Source organism: Taeniopygia guttata, chromosome 9, assembly GCF_048771995.1.
Source record: "Taeniopygia guttata chromosome 9, bTaeGut7.mat, whole genome shotgun sequence".
Lineage (NCBI taxonomy): Eukaryota > Metazoa > Chordata > Aves > Passeriformes > Estrildidae > Taeniopygia > Taeniopygia guttata.
In genome coordinates, this window is record NC_133034.1 from 14,789,471 (window position 1) to 14,816,060 (window position 26,590).

The following is a 26,590-nucleotide window of genomic DNA, read 5'->3' on the forward strand; positions in this document are numbered from 1 at the left end:
CTGCAGCTGCAGAGGTGGGAGAGCCATGGCAGTGTACAGAAGATAAATATCCCCCGGCTCATTAATGATGGGATGGAGAGAACATACTGCCTGATTGCTTATTGCCCGTGGCCTTTCATTAAGAGTAAACTCAATTTTCCCAGTATTGACAGCTGCCTGGTGGGTCATGTGGCAGGCACTGAACTGCCAAGAACAAAAGCCCAGATACAACAATATGTCAGGAATGATACTGGCAGTGTATTTTGTTCTTTTCTTCTGTGCTCTATCTTCTTGTTGAGAAAAAAGAATTTCTAGGGATGAGACATTAAATATGTCAATCCTGGCTTGTCTGCTAGCTAGGAAATGCTGGAAAGTTAATGAATTTAAGTGGGGAAGATGGTTCTTGTTTGTACTTGCTTGTTCCTGGGGTTGAGACTCATTTAATTAAAGGAATGTAGCATCCTTTCCAAAAAGTCCCCCAAGCCAATCAAAACCTTTGGGTTTTTTCCTGCCCAGTCTTTCTGATCCTTCCCAAAGCACAAACATTTATTGTGCTGTGAGGGAGAGCTTTGGAAAGGAACAAGCAGAACATCTTTTGCCAGGGAGCATCAGTTTCTTCTGGCCCTAGCACTGCTCTTCCCCCTGCTCTGTCCAACCAAAGGCCCTCTCCATTAGCATAGCTCACTCAAGCATCTTCCCTCCTCATTCTGAGAGCTGCTCCAGCCCCTTCCAAACATATAATTATAGGCATGAAAAAAAGAAATTTGTTCTTATTCAGCACCTGATAAAACAGTGACTCAGGCATTTTCATTGGAAATGCAAGTTCTCACACATTCGGAGTGCTCACCAGCACGCAGCCTGAATCTTAAAGGGAATTCTGTCTGCCCCCTGGAAGGGCAAAATAGTTACAAATGCAAAGTGCCAGGTGGAGGCTCTCACAAGTAGCTTCATTTGGCCACATGGTGAAGCAAACCAAGGTCACTTACCTGTCTCTGCACTTTCCCCTGCAGTGTAGTTATCCCAGCAAAATCCCAGCCTACACCCAGCAGTGGGCTATAGAGACCTGGCCAGACTGGCAACCTGAAGCTTTCTGGCCACTGGGACTGCATGATCAGCCTGGAATTTGAGACAAATGGTAAGGGCACCTCATCAGATTTAGGATGGCCCTTGTGAAAAGGGTGACGACACTCTGTTCCTAAAATAAACATGTTTCTGTGCTGTGTCAGGAGATGGCTCATACACAGGCTGGAAGGAAGCAAGATACTTGCTGAAAGGCATAAATCTTTCTAACCACCTTCAGTGGTTATTTTTAAGCTCAGGGCACGCAGTGCTATGAATCCCATCCCATTAGGGCTGGAAAAGTGTTAGCCAGGAAGATGGGTGCTCTGGAGCATGAGAGCTCTCTTCCTCCTGCCCACATGACCTGTGCCTTGCAAAGAAAACCCCTGGGCTCTGACAAGACTGAAAGCATGCTGTTTGATTTTAATTTAAAGTGAATTCATTAAGTGGTGTTTTATTGTATTCTTCCACAGCAGCCCGAGTTGTAGGATAAATATTTATATGGAACAGCTGCTGAGTTAAGAAAAGATGCAATAGAAGTACAAATATATGTTTTTGCCTTTGCTTCTACCTGAAGGTCCCTGAGGACTTGAATCAATGATTCCTATGGGTCCCTTCAAACTGAAAATACTCTACAGTTCTATGACTTTGTTAGAATCAATTATTTCTTATACCCCTTCTGGACATGGCTTTTTCTTTTTTTTTCATATTGTTCAGGAAACAAATGCAAATGAGGTAAAATACAAGTCCGTGAGTGCTTCTCCTTTATTTTGTGGCCAACCTATGCCTAAACCCACCATGGCCTGGCAGCTTTTCACAGAAATATACTGGACCAAACCCAAATAAGTGTCTAGTCCCTCTTTCTCCAAGCATTTGCACTTGCATCAATTGCTGATGTAGCTTAGTAAACAGGACCCCTCGTGGGAATGACTGTAACATCTCTGAACATGAGCCAAAATCCTTTAATCATAAAGAGATAATCCACTAAATAATTAGAGGCCAGCAGTCTGCAGGGCATGGGGGCTGCTCTCTGGCTTTGCTCCTAAAGATTCAAAAAGTTCTTCAGAAATGGCTGCCCTAGTGTGTGATGCAGTGGGGAGAGCTGGGAGAAGTCAACATTTCAGTTTGGGTTTGGCTTTTCCCCTATGACAACATAACTTCCTAAATAAGCAAAAGGGATCAACATCTTGATCTGTTGGGGAAAATGTGACATTTCTTCTGAAAAAAGGATCTTCCACAGGGTATTTTTTACATCTAATTCTCCTCTGGCAGAATGTGGGTGCATTTTTACTGATGGAAAAAGCCTTTCCATAAATGTTTGAGGATGTAGGAGCAGTGGCACTTTACATATTGCACTCTGTCAGGAAATGAATGGCAGGTGAGTGTGCATGTATTTGTTCATATATTTGCTCATGTGTTCCCAGTGCCTGTAGTGCCTGGTGTGAGTTCTGTCTGGCTATGTCATAAGCCTGGGTAGAGAGAATTGATAGACTATTCGTTTGACCAGTGTGGTTGGAGAGGTGGCAGTTTCACCCTCCAATCCACTGTCACTTTTGCTATTGTATATATACCGGAGTCAGGAAATAAAGTTGACCTTTTTGGGTTCTTTTTCTTTCCTTTTGCATCTAACCTGCTTCTGTGAGTTATTTCGTGACACAGTGTGACACCCTTGTGGTTACAAGAGAGGCTTTGCTGTTGCCCTATCAGTTGTGGTGGTTGCACATCTAAGTCTTGTGGCATTATGCTGCTTTGGGTGATCATAGGCCAGCAGTGACAGCCTCCTTGGAGTCTCAGACACTCAGACCTGACAAGTCCTTCACACTGCAGAGCTTGGAGCTCCAGCTTAGGGCTCTGTGTCACCTCTGTCCCCTTTTTGGGTGAGATACATCCCCCTTAGTGATGCTGCCTCTTGCAGTGTGCATTAGCAATCACTGGACTGGTACCTCTACCCACTTTTCTTGTAGTAATACTCTACTTTTTTTCCATTTAGGATGTTTGTAGTGAATCTGAGGATTTGCAGAGCAGAGATTTGCAGATTTTCTTTAATCTAGCTAGGTCCAGCAGCAGTAAAAGTGTTGGTATGTTTGTCACATAAGCACATACGCAGAGCAGCCAGTGTGCTGGTATAAATGATTCTGCAGTTCAAGCATTTTGTTGTGGTTTTTTTTTTTCTGCTATTTTTGTCGTTCAAAATAAATAGATCATAGTTAGATGTGCCTGCCAATAGCTCAAATATACCTTCAGTTAGGTTCAGTAATACTCCATCTCAACCCATATTCCATGGGACTTTCCAGGTAAACTTACATCCCATAAGAAACACAAGGAGTACTTGTATTGTGTGTATATAGTCTTGGACTATAGTTAGTATTCTCCCAGTTAATGTGATCATCCCTAGAATAGAAAAATTTTGAGCACCCAGCTATTTTCAGCCAAGCCCCTGACATGCCCAGCTTCTACCACTTGAAGGGAATGTCAGATATTTTCACATGACAGAAAAGTGTGGCCAAATTCTGTTCTATAAAATATTCTTAACTTTGGGGTTACTGTTTCTTTACTGTATTTCAGTTTCTATTTATTCTTGGAACTTGCAAGAGATACATATCCAAATCTGCTAGATAGTTTTACAAATTACAGCCTCGTTTAGACACATGTGTAGGCCTTTTCCTTTAATGATAACCCTCAGCAAGCTTGAAAATTAGTGATACAGACTGACAGATACACTTGGAGGCATTCACAGCCTTAAATTTTTTTTTTTTGTTTTCCACCTTTTATTTACTTGTTGGTTTTTGTTTGTACTGTAATATGCATGGAGTGAAACAAAATAAAGAACTGAAAAGAGCATTTTTATGTAATTTTGTGATCCCTGTTAGAGTGCTTTGTGTGTTTATCAGAATGAATCACTTGTGCAAAATTCTGTGCTCTTTTTGCTTTTCCTGACATTGTGAAATATCTACATATCAGTGTAGGGAATGAAAGCACATACAATATGGGGAGCAGAGATGCATGTGGGGAGTATTTGCAGTGAATTCTTGTGATGATCAGGAAAGAGAAGCCTATGAAGCCAGCTTTGAAGAATGTCCTGTGACAGCCAGACTGAACTTGAATGTGTCCTGGTATATTTCCATAACAAACCAGAAAATCCTGCAGCGAGGCAGTAGATCGAACTCAGCCCATGCAGGAGCAGCCTTCTCACCTCCCGCCAGCAAACGGGGTCTGAGCAGGGTGGGAGCAGCCATGGCTCTAAAACATTCCTTGCCATATGTCACAGCGCTACTTGGGCTCGCCAGCCTGACCTGCAGCCCCGCGCCACACAAACGAAATCCCTGTCCAAAAGATGTGTGCCAGGCAGAACACGTGTTCTTTTTCTCTCTGCTCTCCAGAACAGTCACTGTGCTTTTTCAGCTGTAGTTTGCGGTTTTTCATCACCTGCAAGTCACTGGTGTTTTCTGAAGGCCAGAAATTGAAAAAGAAATGCAGCAATCACCTTCTGACTGCTGTCTGTGCTGTGTCTGCCAGCACCACGCAGATCCCCCGTGGGCATTAAGGCCAATGCCACCCACATCATTACCCAGCTGGAAGGCAGCTGCTGGCAGGGACAGCCACTTTCTGCAGAAGCAGGGAAAGACTAAGGTTTCTCACAGAGTGCACAGATGCTTTCCACGAACATATGCTTAATTAAGAGACGAACTCACCACCTGCTCTGCAGCGTGGGTATCCAGGCTCCTTTCAGGCAGGTATTTGCTTTGCTGTGTGCTTATGCTTTTACAGGGGTCTGGAAGTGCTTTTGGTAGTGTTTGTGCAGCTGTGCCTGAAACCCCAGGCGTCGGGTGCTGTTAGCATGCAGAGCTGCCAGCTTCATTAAGGTAATTGTGCTCAAGGCCTTTCCTTCCTTACCCTAGTTTAATGAGGAGCCACAGCATCCCCTCGATGCTTCCAGGGGCTGCAGGGAGCTGCACGTGGGTGGGAACTGGAGTGGGTTTGTCCTCTGCCCCTACAGCCTCTGGGGCTGCTGCCACCACCCACAAAGCCCAGCACTGGGCATGGAAAGTGAGCTCCTAAAGGCAGATTTTGCTGCTCAAATTAGTATCTCATTTTTTAAAGATGCAAAGAAATTCATTGCTCCCCTTGGAACGCTTGCTTCTGCTAGAATGTTGCACAGGTTTGGAACCCCTCAAGAGCCCTTGCCTAAGCCTCAGACTCTCTCAGTCTGCGGCCAAATTCCCAGCAGAGCTGGCAGCGCTGCAGCAGCCTGGGCAGGGATAAATGGGCCATGCACTCCGCAGCGTTGGTGGCAGGGACAGATTAGCCCTCTTTTGCAGAACCAGTGCAGTGATGGCAGCTGGTGGGTGGCTGAGAGTCCCCTCTCCCTGGGTGCCCTGAAAATGGGCATGTGGCTCAGCACAAATACCTGTGCTGAAACAGAAGTCACTTAATATATCTGCCAAGCTCGGCCTGTTTTCTTTCTTTAGATTGTTTTCTCTGCCCCCATCTCAAAAATGCCTTTTCTACAGGTAAATGCATTCTCTGTGCCTAGTTTGTGATGCATATGACATCTTCAGTGAAAACGAACATTTCTTCTGCAGCATTTTTAGGTTTCTGGGTCCCAAGAGGAGATAATGCACAGGGATTTCAACCTGCAGCCACAGAATCTCTACCAAGGAGCATGTGCAGAAATACAAAATGCACATCTGTGCTCCAATCAGGGAGACATGTACTTGCCCAGCAGGTTTCCAGCCTTTTCATTCATTAAAGATGATTCAGGATGAGGACAATTAATTATTCACTGAGAGTAATTTTGAATTTTCACTGGCTGCAAGAAAGGGCCTGTGAGACAGCAGGAAAACAAGTGTGGAGGTGAGACAGGGGCTTGCTCCATGCTGAAACATGGGTTCAGAGCCGCCCAAGAGCCTGGTACACTGGCAGCTCATGCCAGGCCAGCACCCCACTCACCACAGAGGAGGCAGCACTGGGGGGAGCTGGAGCACTATGCCAGCCTGCCATGAGCTCACAGAGGCAAGGAGCACAGAGCATGAACCTCCAGGGAGCCCTCCAGAGCCTGCATGGGTTGCTGCACTGTGTTGCAAAAAGCAAAGCTGGTCCTGGACCCATGTTTTTCCAGCTGTGCAGGTACACAGATGAACCAGGGGTTTATTGCTCTGCAGGACATGTTTTTCCCTGCTGTGAGACAGAAACCATCAGCTCAGGTATTGTAAGGTGAGAGGAGGAGCAGGAACCCCACAGCCAGCATGTATTCAAGATGGTGCTAAAAGGTAGGGCTGTGTTTCCCACCTGAATGAGTCCTAGGAAAGCTGGTTTGAGTTGTGCCTAAGTCCTGCTGCTGAGGTGACACTGGCACAGGGGGCTGTGCCCAGCTGCAGGCTGGGTGCCGGGGCTGTCGCTGGTCCCAGGCGAGTGCACAGGAGCTCACGGCACTGGGGCTGCCGCACCAGACACAGCAGCAGCAGCAGAAAGGTGAGTGGGGGTGGCTTGCTGCTGGCAGCCCCTCTCTGAGCCTGAGGTGACTGCCCAGATTTCAGCATGAGTAGGAACAGCATTTGCACATCTTGCTTTTGGTGGGATATCATGTGCCTGAGTCAGGGTTCAGCTCCAGCAAAAAGCAGCTGCACTTCATGATGTTGTTCACATTGGCGTAACAGGCGTTGGCTGGGAATGCTTTGTAATTAGTACCAAGAAAATGGGAAGACTCTTCTAAAATACAACTATCCTATAGAAAGCTTTTTCTTCTTCTAGCATAAGTAACAAGGTAGAACACTAATAGTGTTCTTTTTGAGTATTTTTTTTCCAAATGGAGTTAATCTTATATCTGTGCTGCCCAGGGCTGTGCTGCAGATACATAGGAGGCTGTTCTGGCTGTTCTGACACCTTGTTTAAAACAAAACCTACTGGAACAATTGCTAAGAGGAGAGCTTGGTGTTGGCCCACTGAGACTTTGCAGTATCCTGTGTGTACTTATTATTTTCTGTGATCAATGGCACTGCAAAGGCTGTTTCCCAGGGTAGGAAATGCCTTATTGTATAAACAGGCTATACTGGGAAGCAAAATAGTACCCAGGAGAGAAAACAGTGATGCATTAGAAGTAACAGGCTCTATCAGTGTGATTTTCTTGGGCAAGGTAACCTCAAAGATTTATTTAAATAGGGCAGAGATATGAGTGACTGCTACATTCTCACTTTCTAATGCATTTGCCAGTCAGAAAGCAGATAGTAGTAAAGGCATTGCTTTTTGCAACACAAGCTCATTTAAACTGAGGCTTGGCAGTACTTGTTCTGTGGTGAGCTAAAGCAATACCCAACACCTTTCTCTGAGTAGGAAAAGTGGGTATTCAGACAGGAATAGCTGCATTTGTGAGGTTTTTTTCTGTTCATTTTCTGCAAGTTTTAAAGATCATCTTCAAATACTGAAGAAACTAATACTGAATAGATCTGTTTCCTGAGGGGAGAAAAAAAGAGAACAACTTCAGAGATTTGCACCTGTTATATTCTCAGTTCTTGCTGTGGGGTCAGGATGTGGGACCAAGGGAATCATGGAAATTTCCTTTTCCCAGGTGAGCAACTAGCCAAGTACAGCAAAGACCATTTTATTCCGTTAAAATGGAATACAGTGCTTGACATAAATGCTGTGGTGGAAAGCTGTATGCAGCAGCCTCTTTCCTACGTTAATTTCCTATTTTATAGGAGAAATTACAAATGTTGGGCTTGCATGACTGGCAGAGCGAGAACTGCTCAAGGAAACATAAACAAATAGCTATGAATAACAGATCTAGGAGTAGACAAATGAACACAACTTGCTTGCAGACAAATGAACAAGCAGTACAGCTAAGGCCAAGCTAGTTAGCAAATGTTTTTCTTTGTAATCTGTGCACCTGCATTACCCTGCAGGTGCTAATATCCACAGCTGGTGCATTAGTACATCGGTGTGATTGGTGTCCCTTATAACTTGGCAGTATATCCAGAGATGCTCCCCAGATTTTGCTGAATGTATATTAAGGCTGCTTAGGTGCAGAACCTAAGCTTCCCATCTCTCACCTCTATATAGAATGACTGTGCTAAAACAGATGGCAAAGAGGCAAAAGCTGCCTCCCTTGTAAATACTGTGTGTGAAAAAACTGCAGGTCCAGGTTTAGGCAGCTGCCTCCTGCTTCTGAGTGAATTCTGGCTCGCAGTGACCAGGACCAGGCAGGAGGGGAAGGAAGTGTGTAAGGGGTGGAAAGAGGCACTGAACCCATCTGTTCTCTCTCATTACCTGTAGACCAAGGCCAAGGTGTTTAATTATGCCCACTCCAAGGCTCTGGTCAGCTTCTGACTTGGCTGCCTCTGGCTGCTTTAAAGTCCCCATCTCCTTTGCAGTGCTGTCCCCTGGCCAGCGTGGCAGGCACACTGCGGGGTGCTGCTCTGAGCTGTTATACAGGTGATTTGTTCTGCCCTGGTGCTGGTTGCATTTTCAGCAGGGAGTGAAGGTGACCTTACCTGCACTCCGATTTTTGAGATCTTTAAAGCAGAGCAAGATATGTGGAAGCAAGTGGGCATTTCCAGTGTCAGTTATAGACCTTTACATTTATCAGCAAGCAATTCTAGCACTTGGATTTGCTAGGTACAGAGCACAAAGGCTGCAAGGTGCAAAGCGAAAGGCAGTTTAATTTAGCACTGGGACAACAACATATCTGGGGGTTTGTGCAGTGCCAAAAAGTTTGGAGGGAAGGAACGAGATTTGTCACACTTAGTCCAAAACTCCAACAGAAAAAAATACACTGTTTTTAACTTGTTAATAAGACTTAGAATAAAGCTTTGTGAATAAAAAAACAGGCAAGCTTTTGACCTGCAGAGAAATAAATTTTCTTTCTTTTCAGTTCTTCTAAGTTTGTTTTTTTTTAAACTAGGACTGTAAAATGTCACAAATACAACGGACTTGTCAAACTGCATGCAGATTTTTTTTATTTTTTTTTTAATGGGGAGATGATGAAACAGATGATTTCATTAACCTGTCATCTGCAGCACAGGGCACCTGCGCTTCTGTCGCAGAGCTGCCACGCGTGGGAAGGCGTGTGACATGGAGGGGAAAGCCCTGCTAAGAAGAACGCAGAGATGCCACATTTCACTGGGAGCAAGCTGTGCCCCGGGCAAGGTACAGCAGGAGAAACCTTTGCCTTTGGAAAGGGCCCGGCTGGGCGGGCAGGGGCCGTGTCCGTGTCCGTGTCCCCGAGCGCCAGGTGGCGGTGCTGCCGCGGGGACACAGCGCGCCTGCGGAGCGGCCCCTCCGCCCCTCCTCTCCGAGCGCTGAGCATCCTTCTCCTTTCGCCCGTTTCTAGGCCACGCCGTATTTTCGCGAGCCGAAATTACGTATTTCACATTTCTGTTGGGCAGCGAGCCCACCCTTGAGCCCGACCAGTTGTCGCTGTTTTGTCGCACAGAGGCGTCTGACGCTGCGTATCTGCGGGCGGCGGGTGGGAGCTGTCCCGGCGGGTCCGGCCCCCTGCTTCTAAACGCTGGTGTTCAGAGGAGTATCTCGGGCTGCCAGCAGCTGCATTTCCCTCCAGCTGAGCCTGCAGCGAGTCCCGGCCCCTGGTACAATCTCCCGGGGCAGCTTTGGTGCGTGCGGAGCCGCAGCTCGCTGCCCTGCAGGCGGCGGAGAGGTGCCCGGCTCAGCACAAGGGGAGCGCTCCCACTGTGCCTGTGACAGGGCTGCTGTGTGCAGAAGTCCTGCTTTATTCATACACACCTTTCAGGTCCTTGTAAGAAAATTTCCTCCGTGTTTATACTCTAAGGTTTGATTTTTCATTTATTTCCCTTCTCTTTTCCTTCACCTTTCCTTCCCCCCTATTTTGTGACTCTTTCCCTCCCTTCCCCCTTTTTCTTTCCCCTTTATTTCTTCTCCCCCTTTCCCCCCGTATTTCTTCTTTTCCTTCCTATTTTTACTTCTTTTTTCCATCCTTTTTTCTTCTCTTTTTTTCTTCCCTTTTTCTTCCCTTTTTTTCTTCCCTTTTTCTATCCCTTTTCCTTCCGTTTCCCTCCTCTTTGTTTCTCCCTTTTCCTCTTTGTTCCTCCCTTTTTCCCTTCCTTTTTCTTCCTTTCTTTTATATATTTTCCTTTCCGCTCTTACCTTTCTTTAATTTATTTTTCTTTGGGTTTTTTGTGTGTTTTGTTTCGTTTTCCCCCCGTTTTTCCCGCTCCTCCGGGGCGGCAGGAGGGGTGCAGGCGGCTCGGGCACCGCTGGGCGGCGCTGCCGCTCCGCGGCCGCCGGGCCGTGAGGGCCGCGCCTGCTCGGGGCCTTCGGGCCGAGCGCTCGCCGGCCTCGAAAATGACGGAAATAAAGAAAAGGAGTCGGTAGCGGTGTCCTTCCCGTGTAAATTTCGGTCTGGACTGATTTAAGCAGACAGTTAATTTTATCCTAATTTTCTTAAATCCCTGCGGGTTTGGTTGAGAACCTCCCGCGTCTCTTACAGCACAGAGCGCACGTTCCTGCAGAGGGTGTCACTTACTGTGCCTCAACGTAGATGCTCAGCCCCAAGGGACAGCATCGGAACTTGATGAAAAGAAACTCAAACTTGGTTTATTTCCTCATTTCATTGGTGATTCTTGTATTGTGTCTCAGTTTCAGCAGCAGCTCTCGTGTGGTCTGGTCACCTTGCGTGGCAGTGCTCACCCTTTCCACTTTCCATATTCCACTGTTGTCCCCTTCTGTTGTGTGTCAGTCTCTTATAACAGGGGTTCATTGAGTCCTTTCCAATCTTATCAAAACTATTCCACATGCAGAAAATAAAAAAAAATAGGCTTGTTCTAATCCACAGACCCTTGGAAACAAAACTGGGAAAGCTTTGGCCTAGGTGCAGCAGTGACCAGGATGCCCTCAAACAAAAATCAATGTTGGATTTAAAGGCAAAGTAGGATATTTTCCCAATTTTGGAAAACCCCACTTCCCCAAAAAATAAATTAATAGCCTGAGGAGCTTTACCTTCTTCCAAGTCTTTATCTAATTGCATTTCCAATTTTTTCCATGAGAGACATATTCCAAGGTATTTTGTAATTCCCCACCACCACCCAAAAATAGGGGAAAGTTTACAACCTTCTGAGGTTTCCTTAAGACTAACCATTCAATGGTTAAATAATGTAGGAAAGAAACAAGATTAATTTAAAGTAAAATAAAATAGTTCTGTGACCCCAATATTGTTTTCCATTTCTTAACGTTTCATTGTAGGAAAAGAAGACAACTTGATGTGATACTGTATTTTACTATTTTTCACTCTACTCACAGCTGTAAAAAAAGCCTGGAAATTTTCTGAAATTGCGTGTGCTGAGAGCTGTAATCCTATAACCCTGTGAGGCACAGTCACTCTAGTCATGCTGCTGTAGTTGTATTCCTCACTTATTTACTCAAGATGGAAAAGGATCTGAGTGAGAAACATCTTTGTGAAGCCCTGGTGTTTCCCCAGAGTGGAATGGAAGCTGCAGGATTAATCCCTGTTTTGCACACTGGAAAGACAGGGCTTCTGTGATGCCTATGAGTCTCTTGCCAGTGAAAATGGTTTTGTTGGTGCAGCCCTGGGGAAGTGTGGGCTTGGGTGGGATTAGTGGGTCCCCACTTCTTGCCTGATGGCACCTCCATCTCCTCTGCCTCTGGGCTGCTGAGCTCAAAGTTCTGGGGACAGAAGGATTGTGGGTTTGAAAAACAAAGTCCTGGTGAAGCAAGGTGGCAACCTTGTCATTGATTGCAGTGCGAATCCAGGGATCCTGTAAACACACCGGGAGAGCTGGTGAGGAGGCAAGAGTGGCTGGGGGGCCAAGGCTGCTCTGCAGCATCTGTGCCAAGCTCTCTCCGTGTGGCCTCCCAGGGGAAGCGAGGTCTGCTGGGGCCTCTGCTCGAGGTGCAGAGAAGCTGAGCTGCAAGCAGAGGGGAACTGTCAGAGGTGGCAGCTGGAGAGTGTCGTCCCTTCTGAAAGGGAGCCCTTCCTGACAGCTCCATCTGTGCAAGCATGGGGAAAGCTGGGGCCTCTCCATCAGCCCCTCTTGCCTGCATTGCGTGAAAAATCCCACCCTGAAATCCATCTGCCCCCAGGGATGTGTCTGTGCTAGCTTTCCTCCAGGGAAGGCTCACAAAAGCAGTATCATCACCCTGATTTCCTGCAGTGTGGGGAGGAGGGTACGCACCTGCGGTCCCCCGTGGTCTGGGGGCAGTCAAAGAGAAGTTGGTCGGGCTGGTGCTTTCTCTTGGCATTGAAGGTGATCTGCAGTATTTGTGTCTCAAATGCTTCAGTGCTGTGCTTGTGAATCAAGCAGAAAGACTGCTTTAAAAACAGGCAGTCTAGTTTTAGAGCTGGCATAATCATAATTCCTACGCCACTAGGAGCAGGGGGGAGGAGCAGATAAAAATCAGAAAATTAGAATTTTTTTTTACAATAAAAGCCAAAGTGCTAGAAGCCAAAACTGTCATTGTAATGTGAGCTCTTTTTTGATAGTGTCCTATTACATCGTGTAAGAGGTTGAACACGCATACAGATATCTTGGTTGGTAATTATCTGATTTGTGATATGTAGCTAATGCGAATTTGTTGTTCTGTACATTATGCAGCAGCAATTCATTTCTGAACAACATTAACTGGCACTATGGCAGTTCGGTGCAGAAATTACGGGCATAAGCATATGTTTCACTTTGGCTGAGTAGTAGCTAAGTCGAGACACCAGCCATGCTGGTCAGGGGACATGTGGGGTGAAGAGCTGAGGGTACATCTGTTCCTAACTCACCCTGGTAACAGAATCCTCCTCTCCCAGATGATGCTGGGTATCCTTCAAATTATCCAGCAAGCAGAAAAAATCTGTGCAGACAGATGTGGGTACCAGCTGGCCAGGGGACCCCACAAGTGGGAGCTGACATCTTCCCTATTCTGGAATGAGTTTGTGGAGAGTGGTGTCTCTGCAGGCTGCACCAGTCAATAGCAAAGTCTGCAGGAGTGGCTTCCAAATTAGATAAGCTTTGGAGCTGATGTCTGAATGATGGTAACAATATAAGCTCTTAACTGAATGCACTCCTGTCACTGCATCCCTAACAACTCTTAGATAAGACCATTTGTATTTTATAGGATCTTATTTGCTTTCACTTTATTTAATGATACCACTAAATAAAAAACACTCAATAATTGTTGTTGCTTACTTCAATTCATCAATTAAATGTGCAAGGCTATTAGTATAGATATATTTTAAGATGGATCAATTAGCAAAGGTTAAATAAAACACCCTACTGAATGCACATCAAATGTCTCCCCATTTTTAGAGTATTAAAACTAGATTTTTTGAAAGATGGAAAGTATTAGTGCTACAGATCAGAAAAAGGGTCTCTTGGCTCATGTTATTGTAGGCTGTGTCACATAAATTTTTCACAAATGTGTACAAAAAGCCTCCTTGGAACAGAAGGAGCAGAATGAGAGTAGCAATGCGCCCAGTGGACCTGTTGGAAGTCTTACTCCTCTGACTGCTAGAAACTATGTCTAATTTCTAGCCTAATTTATTCTTGGCCAGTTTCTACCCATTTCCTCTTGTGCCAGCATTGTCCTTCAGCTTACCTGTCCTCTGACTGCTGTTATTTATGCCCTGTTTACATTTCTTTCTGCCTGGGCAATGAAGATCTATGAAACATGTGCATTCTGCTTTAGTTTGTAGGCAGTTTCACTTTCTTAATTGCTCTAGTGCCAGGGTTTCAAACAACACAAGGGAGCATCCTTTGTTTTAAGAAGAAAAGCTTTCATTGAAGCTGCACAATATTGTGGGCATATTTCCTGTTTGATCAAGGGTTTATGAATTCTTTAATTTTTTTTTCAATTTTTATTTTCCCCATAAAATTGCAAAGCTGGGTCAAATTTAAGCTGACAGAGTCCATATCAAATTATTAAATAAATAAAAAAAAGAAAGACTTTTCAGACCCTACATTGTGCCAGGAGTCAAAGAAGAAAAGTGAGAGAATTGCAATAAATGCTGGAGCTATCCATGTGCAAATAACAATAAGGCTGGGAGTAGCATGTATCCTTTTCTAGAACAAGTGCCTGGTGTCTGCCTCCTTATGTCAACTGTTTTTTGTCAAGACGAACTTTGCAGGAGTCAGTCTGGCGTGTTTAACTGGGGTGAGAGCTGGTGCCTGCTGCACAGGGGTCTCTCACACACCCCACACAGGGCAGTGGTAGTGTAAGGGGTGGATGGTGGAGCTTATGGGGAGATCCCTGTGAGATCTGGAAGTTTGCTTCATTTATGTAGACTTTGATAATCCCAGCTCACGGGGTGTTTTTTGGCTCATGACAGCTAAGACTTGCTGATGAATAAGCAAGGACCTTAAAGTTATTGAAGGTAATGAAGTGTCCATGAATTATGCTCTTTCACAAGGACATGTTTGTGTTGCATATGCTCCTTTTACTGCTGCTGTCTTCAAGCTCCTTTACCTGCATCTGTAATGAGGAGACAGACACTGCCCTGGTAGCTACAGATCTACACACCTAATTTCCTAAGTGCCCGACTTCATCAGTGCAGACTTAAAAGTAGCTCTGAGTCACTGCCCTGTCAAAGCAGTTTTTTCATCTGAGGGCACCTTCTTGCACCCCACATTTTACAACATTTGAGGTGGGCTGAAGTGGGTATTAGAGCTACTAGAAGTATCTAGTTTAGTATTTGAGTTTCTAGAAGTATCTACTGTAATGGACTGAAGAAATAATAGATTTGCCTCTTAACATTGAGAAGGAACATGTATTATTTGCATTCTTTAGCAAACAGAAAGGCTCCCAAAGCCAAGCAAATGAGTGACAAAGCTTGCATCAGGCTTATGAAAATGAGTTAGGGGAGGGAGAGCATCCTTACAACCCTGTACATAAGTCAAGCATAAGTCAACTCTCTTCCAGGCTGGAACTGCCCAGAATGTTTTGCTTTACTTCCTTTGTATGGGGAGGTTGCCCAGGAATACAGACCCTCTGAAACTGAAATAGAGCCTCTGGAAGACAGAAACACCGGTGGGGCCTAACTCTGCAGAAGAAGAGCTACCTCAGGAATAACCAGTTCCATGAAAATAATTTTGTGCCTCCTTTTCCCTGGTGCAGAAAATCTGAGACTGTAAGAATATTAGGATTTCAACCCATTTGCTTCTCCAGCCCTCTTTCAAGACTGAAGGATGCTTTTTGGGCAGGAAGTCCCAACATGCTTCTGCAGCTGATGGACAGCTGGTCATCTCTCCATGGAGTGCTAAGGATCTCTGTTGCCATATTGCTACCTGTACCCAGCACAAAGCCTTCTTCTCCTTAATTACTGACAAAAATGTCTCTTCAGAAGCCTGCCAATAATTACTCAAGTATCCACTTAAGTGGCTTTTAATTCAGGCTCCTCACCCCCATACGTGTGCATTTTCTAATTGCCAAGCACATCTGGTCTTACGTATAAGCGTCTGCCAAAAGAAAATGCTAATACCCTGTCCCCTGGTTTATACTACCTTGCATGAGCTTCAGTGAGCCCATAGCATCTCAGGAGATGGTCTTTCCAACAGGCTAGAGCAGGAGCATTCAATCATAATGAAAGATGAAAACTCTTATTGTGAGCTACCCTAAATCTGACAACACTTGGCAGTTCTACAGCATATCTTGTCTTGCTGGCTGCTTTGCCAGCTCCTCTCATTATTGGAGGCTGCCCCTTTCCCCTGTGCTGGGGCAGGAGTGCCCATGGGCTCCTGTAAAAGCTCTGGAGGCAGGTGGCAAGGATAAGCCATAGGCATTTTGCTGGGTGCCACAGCAGACAACTGATGTTGCTCATGGGGTGGTGGGAGGTCAGAATTTCCAACTTTGCAGCCCTCTTTGTGGGAGTAGAAAGGGAAGCTCAGGGGATCCTGTCCTCTCATCCTGTAGGACCCAGCAGCATTCAAGAAGGAATGCTTTAGATCATAACTATATGAGTAAGCAGGGTCTGTTGCCTGTTTCTCCATGACTCACAGAAGGCATTGCTCTCTCTGTTTTACTGGGGTAGTCTCCAGACACCAGGTCCAATCAGTGACCTGTTTGTAGCTGGCTCCAGCAGCCCTTTAGCGGAATATGTTTTCCTGTTTGTGATGGAGACCAAAGGGACACTAACTCTGTCCCTGAAGTGAGAAAAGGAATGTGCATGTGAAGGGGGAGGGCAGGCAAACATGGCCAGAGAGGAAGAAAGAAATCACACTGTACAGGAATTCCTTGTCCAAGATAGAAGCTGTAGAGGGGCCATGAATAAAGGATTCAAGGAAAAGGGGCTGCCCATGTCCAAAAGCTGTTCTTGCAAAGCCCTAGAAGAGCCATAGAAAGTGGTCAGAACAGCTATTGCATCTTCTGTTTTAGGCACTTAGGAGTTTAGCAGTCTGAGAGCAGAAAAGGCAGGAACTGTAATTCATGTCGGAGACACGTGTGAGTGGTACATACAGGCTGGGAGGCTGTGATGGATGCATCAACAAGGAGTAGCCAAGCAATCAGTAGAGGTGCTTTTTTCCCTTGAAAAATATCACTTTGTCAAAACCATGCAAGGGAGAAAGGAAATGGCCATTTCAGACGAGCGTGTTGCGCAGGGATTTCAATGTCAAGTTTCATGCCACTGCTCTGCCTACTGCAAAAGCAGAGACTTGGTCTGAACAGTGCTTTCCTCTCTTCTGGCATTTCTTAGTGAGCTCCAAAACGTCTCATTTTCATTTCACCTAGGGAAGAAACACAACTTTGAATGCAAGGTTTTCTGCAGCGTAGATTTCTGTTCATCTTAGCTCCAATACCGACCAACACTGGGTGAGTGTCAGAAGCCAGGCAGAAGAGACCAGTTGTGATTACGAGTCTGGTCTCCACCATAACTCAAATCAGGACTGCACCAAGCAAGCCCAGTTAGTTCTGTGTGGCAGGCATAATCAACAGGGCAAGAAACTTGTAGCTAAGTGGGATTTGGACTAGATGTTAGAAGTAGGCTTGTCAGCTGGCGGTGGTACAGAGCCGCATTCCTAAGGGAGCTCTGGCATTTACAGTGCTGCAGGTGCCTGAGCAGAGATCGGACCATCAGACAAGCCTTGTCAGTGATGATGAAGGTACTGCTGGCTCAGTACATGGGTGACTTCTCCAGGGTCCCTTGTACCCTGTGCACTGTGATATCAGCTCGTCTATTTTTGAAAGAGGTTGGCTCTTAGGGTGAAATGATAGCAAATCCATCACAACTCTTGCCATGTTGTTCTCTTGATGAATTACCTTTGATATTAACAATAAACATGAGCCTTGCCTTGACTTACAGCCTCCAGATTTCACTCTGACTTTGCTGAATTGAGACAGTCCCTCCTTTCAAAAATGTGAGAGATTTATCAGTCAGGGCTAAGTTTTCTCTGTCATTTTCTTGGATACCGAGGCTCTCAACCATTTGTCTTTTGTGGCCATATTTTCAGCAACACCAAACCATTAGTAGCCACAGCATTAACAGGCTAAACACAGGCAAGTACCAAGAGCGTTTTCAAGAGTGGCCCCATGTGAATCCCTGTAGATGAATTACTATATCCATATTCTTCATAGTCCTCAGATCATCTTTGTTCTGCCACTTCTGAAGTGTGGTAACCAGACTTCGTGACTTGTGATACTGGTGTTTGCTGCACTGGTACAAATGTATTTCTACAAATTTGGTAAAATGAGTATTGCTCATTTTGCTCCCTATTGCTCCATCTGTGTCTGCATGGGCTTGGGCTCTCCTAGCTGCAGTTCTGTGCAGAAAGCTCCTCTTAGCTGTATCTCTCTCATGGCTCCCAATTCCCAGAGTCACTGCTTTCTGAGGAAAAAAAAATTGCCCAGTCTTGAAGTAATACAGACAGCACAATTAATCCCCAGAGATTTGATCTGGATGTGTTAAAAAGAAACTTGTTTCTATGAACTCAGTTTCCGTGTCAGTTCAGTTTATTCTCTTCACCAGACTTACTGCGATCATTAATTACTACTGCATTAGTCTTTTTATGCTTGGCAAACTTAGATTTCCTTCCAGACCACTGATATCTATATTGGTGTCTGGATTGCAGCAGCTCTCAGATTCTAGGGAAAGAGGACATGGGATTTCATTTTGCTGGAGAGATAGAGGAGTTGATTTATTGCTGGAGAGGGAAATCAATTACAATGCAAATAGCAAGAGGTGTGCTTGTAAGCCAGGGTTTTGTGTGGGAAGCAATGCATTCACCCAGATCCTTTTCACCCAGCACTTTAGGTCATCAGAGTCTTCAAACCTTGTCCTGGCTGCATGACAGCCGTAATCTCATATTTACTTTTAGTGTTGAATTTGCTCTTGTATGCAGGAGAAAGAAGCAGGTTTTGTTAAGTAAGATGCAATCTGAATACATGTAACTTCAGAGGCATCCTTAGGGCAGGATTAACGTCCCAGCACTCCTGGACTGCAGAGCTGGATGGCAGTGGGAGTACCAGGTCTTGCCAGAGTTGCTGCTTTTCTTTCAAGCTCTGCAAACTGGAAGGACACTTTGCTGAGTGGCAGAGCAGTGGGCTGCCCCAGTGAGGCATTGCTCTGCTGACCCAACAGGATTTGAGATTTGACCTAGCTCATGATGCAAATCCTGGGCTTCTGGATTTGGAGGCTGGATGAAGGTACAAGCAAAGTTTGGGTTTAGGGAACTTTCCATGGCTTCTTTAGGTCTGTCAGAATCCATTATGTGCAGACAGACAGATTTACAGGTCTGGAGGAAGTTTGATATTTCTCTTGACAGCTTCTGGCCCTTCCTCTCCCTCTTGACCTATGCCAGTGCTACAAAGGTGCAATAAGGAGGTGGATGTCTTCAGTCTCCAAGCCTTGACCTGCTGTGGAGCAGATGGTCCCACAGCCCTGCTGGAGGAGTACAATAGGGGTTTTGCTCTCCCTCCCTCCTTTTTATCATTCTCAATCACATAATCGGGTTGGTTTGTATCCACCAAGATCTAATCAGGAATGATCTCTTTGACTTTCAGCAAAGGCAACTTGATGGAAACTTTAAATTTAAAGACTTTTCCTGACACACTTGAAAATGGTTTTGGTTGAAATTGGTGTCTGGCTGCATGGTTACAACATGAGGAGTTTTTCTTCTTCCCAGGGAGAAGGAAAAGTTTGGGCAGCGCCTCAGACCTAAGCCCAGGGTCTTGGGGGCCCTGGCCTGGAGCTGCACTGTGGGGTTTCACTCCCCTCTCTCTACCCAGATCACACCACCTTCATGCAGGTGACCTTGAAATCCAGTCACAACCAGGTTCAGTGTCCATGAGACCTGGGCATCTCTGGCATCATTGAAACTATAGGCCAAAATTGGCCACAGGTTGTCTTCAAATAGGATGTAAAGAGAACAAGGGGATGGCTGACCTCTCCTAGGGAGAAGAGTGGGAATTGTCTTGTTCCTAAAAGCACTGTTATCTGAAGGATTGAGACTCTGGTCTAGACAGAGGAGCATGATGTGTGTGTATTCAGCCTCAGGCTCACAACTGGGGCTGTTCAGTGGTGGCTATTCCCCTATTTCACTTCAAGCTTCTGCTCTGCATTAAAAGCACAAGGGATGTGGTATTTTTCTAACACACCGTGAATGCAGATGTATGACCTGAAGTGAAATTCTCAAGTCTATGCTTTCTTTTCTCTTCTGGGTTCCTGTGGATTAAGGCTATTTGACAGGTAGCCATAGGTGAAAAATCCCTAAGGAAGTGGATGCAGGGAGTTGCTGGGTGTTGGGAGAAACCCAGTGAGGAAGAGGAGGTAGAGGGAGGAAGAAAGGAAGAGGGGAAGCTGTCTGTCCTGTCTTTTAAATTCTCTAGTACAGGCAAGAAGATACTTGAGTTTTCTTTCCAGATGCGTGGGTGGGTTTTTAAGCCTGGAGCAGCTGGCTGTGTGTGTGCCAATGGCTCAGCAAGGGTGGGCTCTTGGCTCTGCCCTGCACAAGGTGACCTGCAAGCACAGTGTCCATCCTCTCTTTACTCCTTGATGGGAGATCCTTCAGCAAGGCCTTGTTCTTGCACTGCCCTTAGGACTGAGGTGCTGTGAGGGAGCTGTCACTGGGGAGGTGTTTGCAGGCCCTTTCTCTTGGACTCCTGCCGCTTAGGAAGCCACAAATGGAGAGTATCACTGCAAGGACAGCAGCTTTTCATGTCCTGATCCCATTGGGGAAGGCAATGACAGAATGGCTGATGAACAGGACTCTTGGGCTGAGGTGATAAAAACAGATTTGCAATGAGCCCACCTTGAACAAGCCCCAGGTCTGGCTCTGGCATGTGGGACAGGCACTGACCTATCTGCAGGGAGGTCTTTATATGTGGCAACACTTTGAGATGTTCCCTGCTACTTTTCAGGCTTCATTTCAGGGAAATGATTCCAGCAGGTGCTTCCAGAACCCTGGAGACAAAAGTCCATTCATACAGGAGGCTTCTTGAAGAAAAATGCTTCATAACACTTCACTTCTAGACACCCACAGTTCTCTTCAGTCAGGTGAACCCTTCTTGTGTTGCCCTGCCTCCACCTCATATAGGTGAGCAGTCTACAAGGACAAATAAAAGCTTCTGCTAGAAAACCTTCTCTTAAAAAGGAAAAAAAAAATGTGAATGCATAAAATCCTAGTAGAATTATTTCTTTTTCTTGGCTGCAGCTGGTTTTGTTGTGTTGGTACTGCTTGTGGCCTGCTTTTTGCAGTGGTGGTTTCATTCTACAGTCTGCCAGCTGTGTACCTGCCCTTTGCTTTAACATCTAGACAGGCTCAACTTCTCCCCAGGCTGGAGCTGGATCGAAAGACAGCAGCTAAACTAATAAATACTTCTTGTGATGAGTTGCAAATTTTATTTAATTGAATCTTTGAAGGCAAAAAGGGGAGTGAAGGGCCCATTAAATGAATTATTTCAATATAGCAATCAGGTGATGCAGGCTTTTTTGTGTTTATTAAAAGGCCAAGTCAGCTCTAAGCCCAGCTGAGTGAGAACAGCCCAGAAAACCGGCCAGTTCTTGTACTCTGCTGCTGTTTAAGGGCCAGATCTCTCTCCCTGAATAGCATATTTAAAGTGGCCATGTGAATTCTTATTAGGCATCCAAACATAGATACAAACTCATGCATTGTAAACAAAATTACCCTGCACAGAAACCCAGCAAAATGCAGTAAGGTCTTGTCTTTTCTTTTATCGGGTTACCCAGGCATGTTTTTTTTCCAAAAAGTCCGCCCACGCAGAGAGACTGGGGAATGCCAAAGCTGCATGAATTTTAATTATGCTAAACATGCAACAAGGGGCTACCTTGTAAAGAATAAAGTTAATAAAACATGGATATGGGCTTAATTCTGCTTAAGAAGCAGCCCTGGCAATGCACATTTTAGATGTAATTTACACAGAATGGAAATTTGGTACAAATCTTAAGAGGTGTCTGCATGCAGACTTCCAAACTCAACAGTGCCTTCCTATTGGAAGAGATTTGTTGCTATGCTGCTGTAAAATGGTGAACTAGGCCATTCATAATTATTGGCCAGAGATGGGATCCTTTCTTTTTTTTTTCCCATTCAACTACAGCAATGTGCACACACATTTTAAAGTGGTATTAAATGTAAATCTCTTCCTTAATTTTCATGTATGCATTTTCAGTAGCTCTGCAGATAAAATAGTAAAAATCCTGCATATATTTGTATCTGTCGTTAGCTCTATATGTACAGAATTAGTAAAGCAGAGATATGCCTAATGACTGAATCTACAGAACACAGCCCATGGCTTTTGAAGGCTCTATGAAAAATAAACAGGATATTCTGTTAGCAACCCTGCGGGAATTATTGCACTTCACTAAGGAAAGATGCCAATAACCTCCGTTTTGACCTAGATAGATCATTCTGTTTAGGAAGGTAAGGGAATGCAATTCTAGATCTCTTCTCTGCTCAAGTCACCAAAGCCCTGAAATTCAGCCAGGCCTTCATTTTAAACCTCAGCACTAAGGACAGATGAGTTTATTTATCAAGAGAGTGAAACCTCAAAAATGGTAGTGTCTTGAAATATTGATATTGGTCATGCAGAGGCTTCTGTATGTTTGGGGTAGGGATATTTAGTGAGCACAGTGGGTCTGATCCTTCAGCTGCCACGTGGAGTCTGACCCTCTGCCTGCTCCTCTGTGCCAGATGGGGTCTTTCTCCACATACTGCAGGAGGAGCACTGGCATGTCTTTCCAATGTCATCAAAACAGTCTGTCTTGGTTATTTTATGAGTTGGTGCTACTCTTGCATTCTGTTTTTCATAGGGTGCACTGTGCAGCTTTGCAGACTGGTACTAAAGTGAGGAAGAAGCCCGGAGAGAAGGGGCATGTCAGAAAAATTGCCTTCATAACTATATAATATAGATATTATTTTATATTAAAATATGCTTTAAAATTATGTTCCTTAAGGAAAAATGCCATATTGGCCCAGTTTGCTCAAACAATTCAGCTTCCAGTGGTAGTAATGAGGAAGGCAGCCTCTCAGAGAGGCTAGGTGGTTTGGAACAGTGTAGGCTGCACAACCCTCAAAGAGGAGTGGCTGATACAGATGAAAATGGAAGATGTTTTGAGCCCTGTTTCCCCAAATGGAAGTTGAAGGAGAGAACTTTCACTGTTAGAGATGAAAGCACATGGAGACTTTTCTTTTTCACTTGGCAGCTCACCAAAGGTTATGTTTCACTGGTGAGAATGAGCATGATGAGATTGGCATTCCATTCTCCAGCTCAAGACCACTCTGAGCTTCCTTGGTGTTTATAAAAGCTTGGGCTCTTCAGAGTTTTGTGAAGTTGGGGCATGATTTGACCCATGCAGATGTACGTGTCAGTTATGTCACCAGGAGCTCATGGCACTGTGCCCATGTTCAGAACCAAACCCTGTGGACGGACTCCTTGGCCATCTACAGATAAAGGCAGACCTGCATGTTGGCAAATGCAACACTACATTCAGTTTCACAAGCTTTGGCTTAATTTAATTCAGTCACTGCAGAAGCAGGAAAGACCTGGGAGAAGCCTTTCTTCCTAAGAGTTGCAGCAACTCTCTTTTCAGATCCACTAATCATCAGGAAAAAACATACTGTGACTGACTTTATCACTGATTAGGATCATTTTTAGGCGCAGAGCTGCTGCTCCAAGTTTACAGCTACACAACAAAACAAATTTGTCGCACGTCAAAATAACTGGAACTTATGTAATATGGGGTGGATAAACTGGCACTTTTTCATCAGCAAAAAAAGTATCTTTATATATAGATGGAAAAAAATCTCTTTCTTGAGAAGATATGAAGATATGCTCACATCTTTTGAAGATGAAGCTTTGGATAATTCACTGGCATTTCAGACAGTGATTCTCTGATTGCAAACAGCTTTCTTGAGGCCATGCCTGTACCTTGTACTGCAATAATTCTTTGATGTCAAGTGAAATAATCCGATAGAGAAAATTAAAATCGGAAGCATTTTAGCTACAGGAAAGGGAAAAAAAATCTTTATTGATTGGGATGGTGAAATCTGAACAAAAAAGTTGGCAGTAGTTAAAAAGAGAGCAACAGCCTGGAGAACCTGATTCCACCTTGTTTTGGTATGCATAGAGACTAAGAGTAAAAATCAGGAAGTAATGCCAGAGTTTAGTTATGGACATTGTTGGCCAGTTGTCTTTTTTCCCCAATACAGTAAAATAATTTAGAGATGAAGTCTAGAGGTGAAGAATTCAGAAAATTTTTAGAACTTAGAAGTGAAGTAGTTAAAAAGATTATTTTGCTAAATCTGGTAATTCCTAGGGAGTGTCACCAACTGGTCTAAAATGCTCTTGTCAGCTGGAAACATGCATCATCCGTACACCTTCAGGACTGGCTTAATCCTGTCCTGCCATTGTTACTCGCCAGTGTAGCATGTCCTTCCTCCCCAGCCGAGATCCCCTCTCCCTCCACCCCGACGCCTGTGCGCTCCCCGATGTGTCTGCTCCTCTCCTAACTAACCTGGTAGCTACCATCGCTACCTGTTCCTTGAACCTGAAATCTGGAGAGCACCGTCCTTGTGCAGCAGCAGCAGTCACTTCTCTAGATAACCAAAGATGTATCTCCACCTTCAGTTTTTTTCCGTGCGGTTTTGTGGCAGGAGATATGCGGGAGCCTGCCCAGCACCTGCTGATGGCGGTGTGTCGTGGGGCCGCTGTGGCCGGGGGCAGCCCAGCAGTGCTCACCGCCGCCGGAGCCGCCCGCTCGCTCCGCGGCCGAGGAACCGGCCCCCGGCAGAGCCGCCCTCGGGACTGTCCCTTCTCTCTGCTGCCTCGGAGAAGCAGGGAAAGCCACCGACACGCTCGGCTGCCGAGGCTGGGCGCTCGGGCGTTGTCAGCAGCGGCCAGGCAGACAGTCGGGGCGGCTGCACGAGTGGCAGCGGCTCCGCCGGGAGGGCTGCGGTCCCGGGGAAGCCCGGCTGCCGGCAGCTCTGCCCGGGCGGAGCGGCAGAGCCGCCGCGGAGCTGCAATGGCCTCGCTTTGCCTGCGCGGTATTTCTCATCCAAACCTCGATCACGTAGGATTGCGTAGAAGAGGGCGAGCGGGAGCAGCTGCAATTCTCTCTGAGCCCGGAGCCCGGAGCCCGGTTCCCGCCCGGCCGCCGCGGGGCTGCGGGGCTCCCCGCCGCCTTGGCAACAGCCCTGCGCAGCGTGGGCGTCCGGGGGGGCTTCCCCGGCCCCTCCCTCCCCTCGCCTCCCCCACCTCTCCTCGCCTCCCCCCTCCCGGCTCGGGCAGGAGGATGCAGGCGGGAAGCGGGCGCGGCTCGGCTCCTCCTCGCCCCGCCGCCGTCGGGCGGCACCGCGGAGCATCCTGAGCCCCGCACGGAGCACCAGCAGCAGTGGCAGCCGCACCCCCCCCGCCCTTCTCCTCCTCCACCTCCTCCCCGCCTTGCATCGCTCCTCCCGCCGCCGTCCCTGCCGCGGCAGCCGGGCCCGGGGCCGCCCCGGTGCCGAGTGCTCGGCGGCCGCCCGGTCGGCCGGACGATGTGGGTTGCTGCCGTCGGGGAGAGCCGGTGCCGGGGCAGAGGCGGCGAGCAGGGCAGGAGAAGCTGCGCCAGCCATGGCGCTGTGAGCCCGGGGCGCCGAGCTGCGGCGATGTGAGCCCGCACTCGCGGCCGGGCGCTTCTTTTTTTTTTTTTTTTTTTTTTTTTTTTTTAAGAATTTAATTTTTTTTTTCCTTCTTTTAAATTTGTTGGTGGGCCTGCTGCTTTTCCCCGTGGCTGCTTTTTCCTTCCCCTCCCGCCCTCTCTGAGAGCAGAGTGGGTAGGGGGGGAGAGGAGAAAGAGGAGGAGTGCGAACAGAAATGCAGCGCGGCTCTCCCTGAGCCCGGCCGCGGAGCCGCGTCCATGTGCGCGCCCTGCCGCGCAGCGCCTCGGAGGCACCGCGCCGGGGCCGGGGCTGCCCGCGGGCCGAGGGGTCTCTGACTCATCCCACAGCCCTCGCCGGAGGGCGGCCGGAGGGAGGAAGCGCCGCCGCCTGCGCCCGGGCGGAGCGGAGCGGAGCGGCACCGCGCCGCAGGGACCGGCGGAGCCTCCGCGTCCCTCTATCCTTTGGACACAGCGGACCTTCTCCAGCGGGGCGGCCGCTCCCGGATCTACGCGGCGCCACCAGCCCGGCCGGGGGTCTCGCCGACGGCCGCCCGCGCCGGGATTTGCGCTCCCCGGGGACAGACCCATGGGCGGCGGGGTCCGGCGTCCAGCCATGGTTGTTAGCCCGGGCGCCCTGCTCCGCCTGGCCGGCTGAGCCCTCCCCGGCGCCGGGACTCGGGGCTGCAGCGCGTTTAGCGGGGTCGTTCCCGTCCCCGGTCCCCGCGGGGCGCGGCGGCGGCTCGGCCCCAGCGCGCCCGGGCGGCGCACCCCGGAGCGGAGGGCGCGGGGGGCCCATGAGCGGCGATGGCAGCGGCTATCGCCAGCTCGCTGATCCGGCAGAAGCGGCAAGCGAGGGAGTCCAACAGCGACCGGGTGTCCGCCTCCAAGCGCCGCTCCAGCCCCAGCAAGGACGGGCGCTCCCTATGCGAGAGGCATGTCCTGGGGGTCTTCAGCAAAGTGCGCTTCTGCAGCGGCAGGAAAAGGCCGGTGAGGAGGAGACCGGGTGAGTACGGCGGGCTGGGGCCGTGGGAACACGCTTGGCGGAGAGGGCAGCCCCGGAGCCGCCGGGATGGCTGCACCGGGGCACCGCCGGCTGCCGGCTCGGACGAGGCTTGCTCCGCGCTCAACTTTGGCCTGGGTCCTGGCAGATCTGCTCCCCTGGTCTGATGGGATGGGTGGGCAATTCCTGCTGCCAGCATCCCTTCACGACTGTCCGAAGGGTGAGCACAGAGGGTCCTCTAGCAAGAGTGGCCCAGCAGTTTCATCTGTCGAAGCTTCACCCAGAATTGTATTTTTCCACTTCCTCGTAGATAAGTTTTTCAAATAGTTATCATTTTCTGCATGGAGACAAGGAAATCGATAAACTGAGGATCAGTTAAAATTGTGGCCATTTGGTTACTAAATCCATCAAGTGCTACTTCAAGAGCAGAGTTTCTAAGCTAATTTCATTAGCTTAGAAAGCTTTTTTGATGGCAGCTGCACGATGGTTACACC

At 47.3% G+C, this 26,590-nt stretch overlaps 1 protein-coding gene across 4 annotated transcripts in view; it reads left to right on the forward strand.

Moving 5' to 3' along the window:
* The window catches only part of FGF12 (fibroblast growth factor 12), a 215,558-nt gene that overhangs the window by 93,185 nt on the left and 95,783 nt on the right, over nt 1-26,590 (forward strand). Inside the window, exon 1 of one of the 4 annotated variants that reach the window (XM_030280800.4) lies at nt 25,189-26,099. The exons of the other annotated variants lie outside the window; for them this stretch is intronic. Coding sequence (XP_030136660.1) covers nt 25,901-26,099 — 199 coding nt within the window. The 5' untranslated portion in view covers nt 25,189-25,900. Of the gene's footprint in view, nt 1-25,188; nt 26,100-26,590 lie in introns of those variants that run through there. 4 annotated transcript variants of the gene reach the window in all.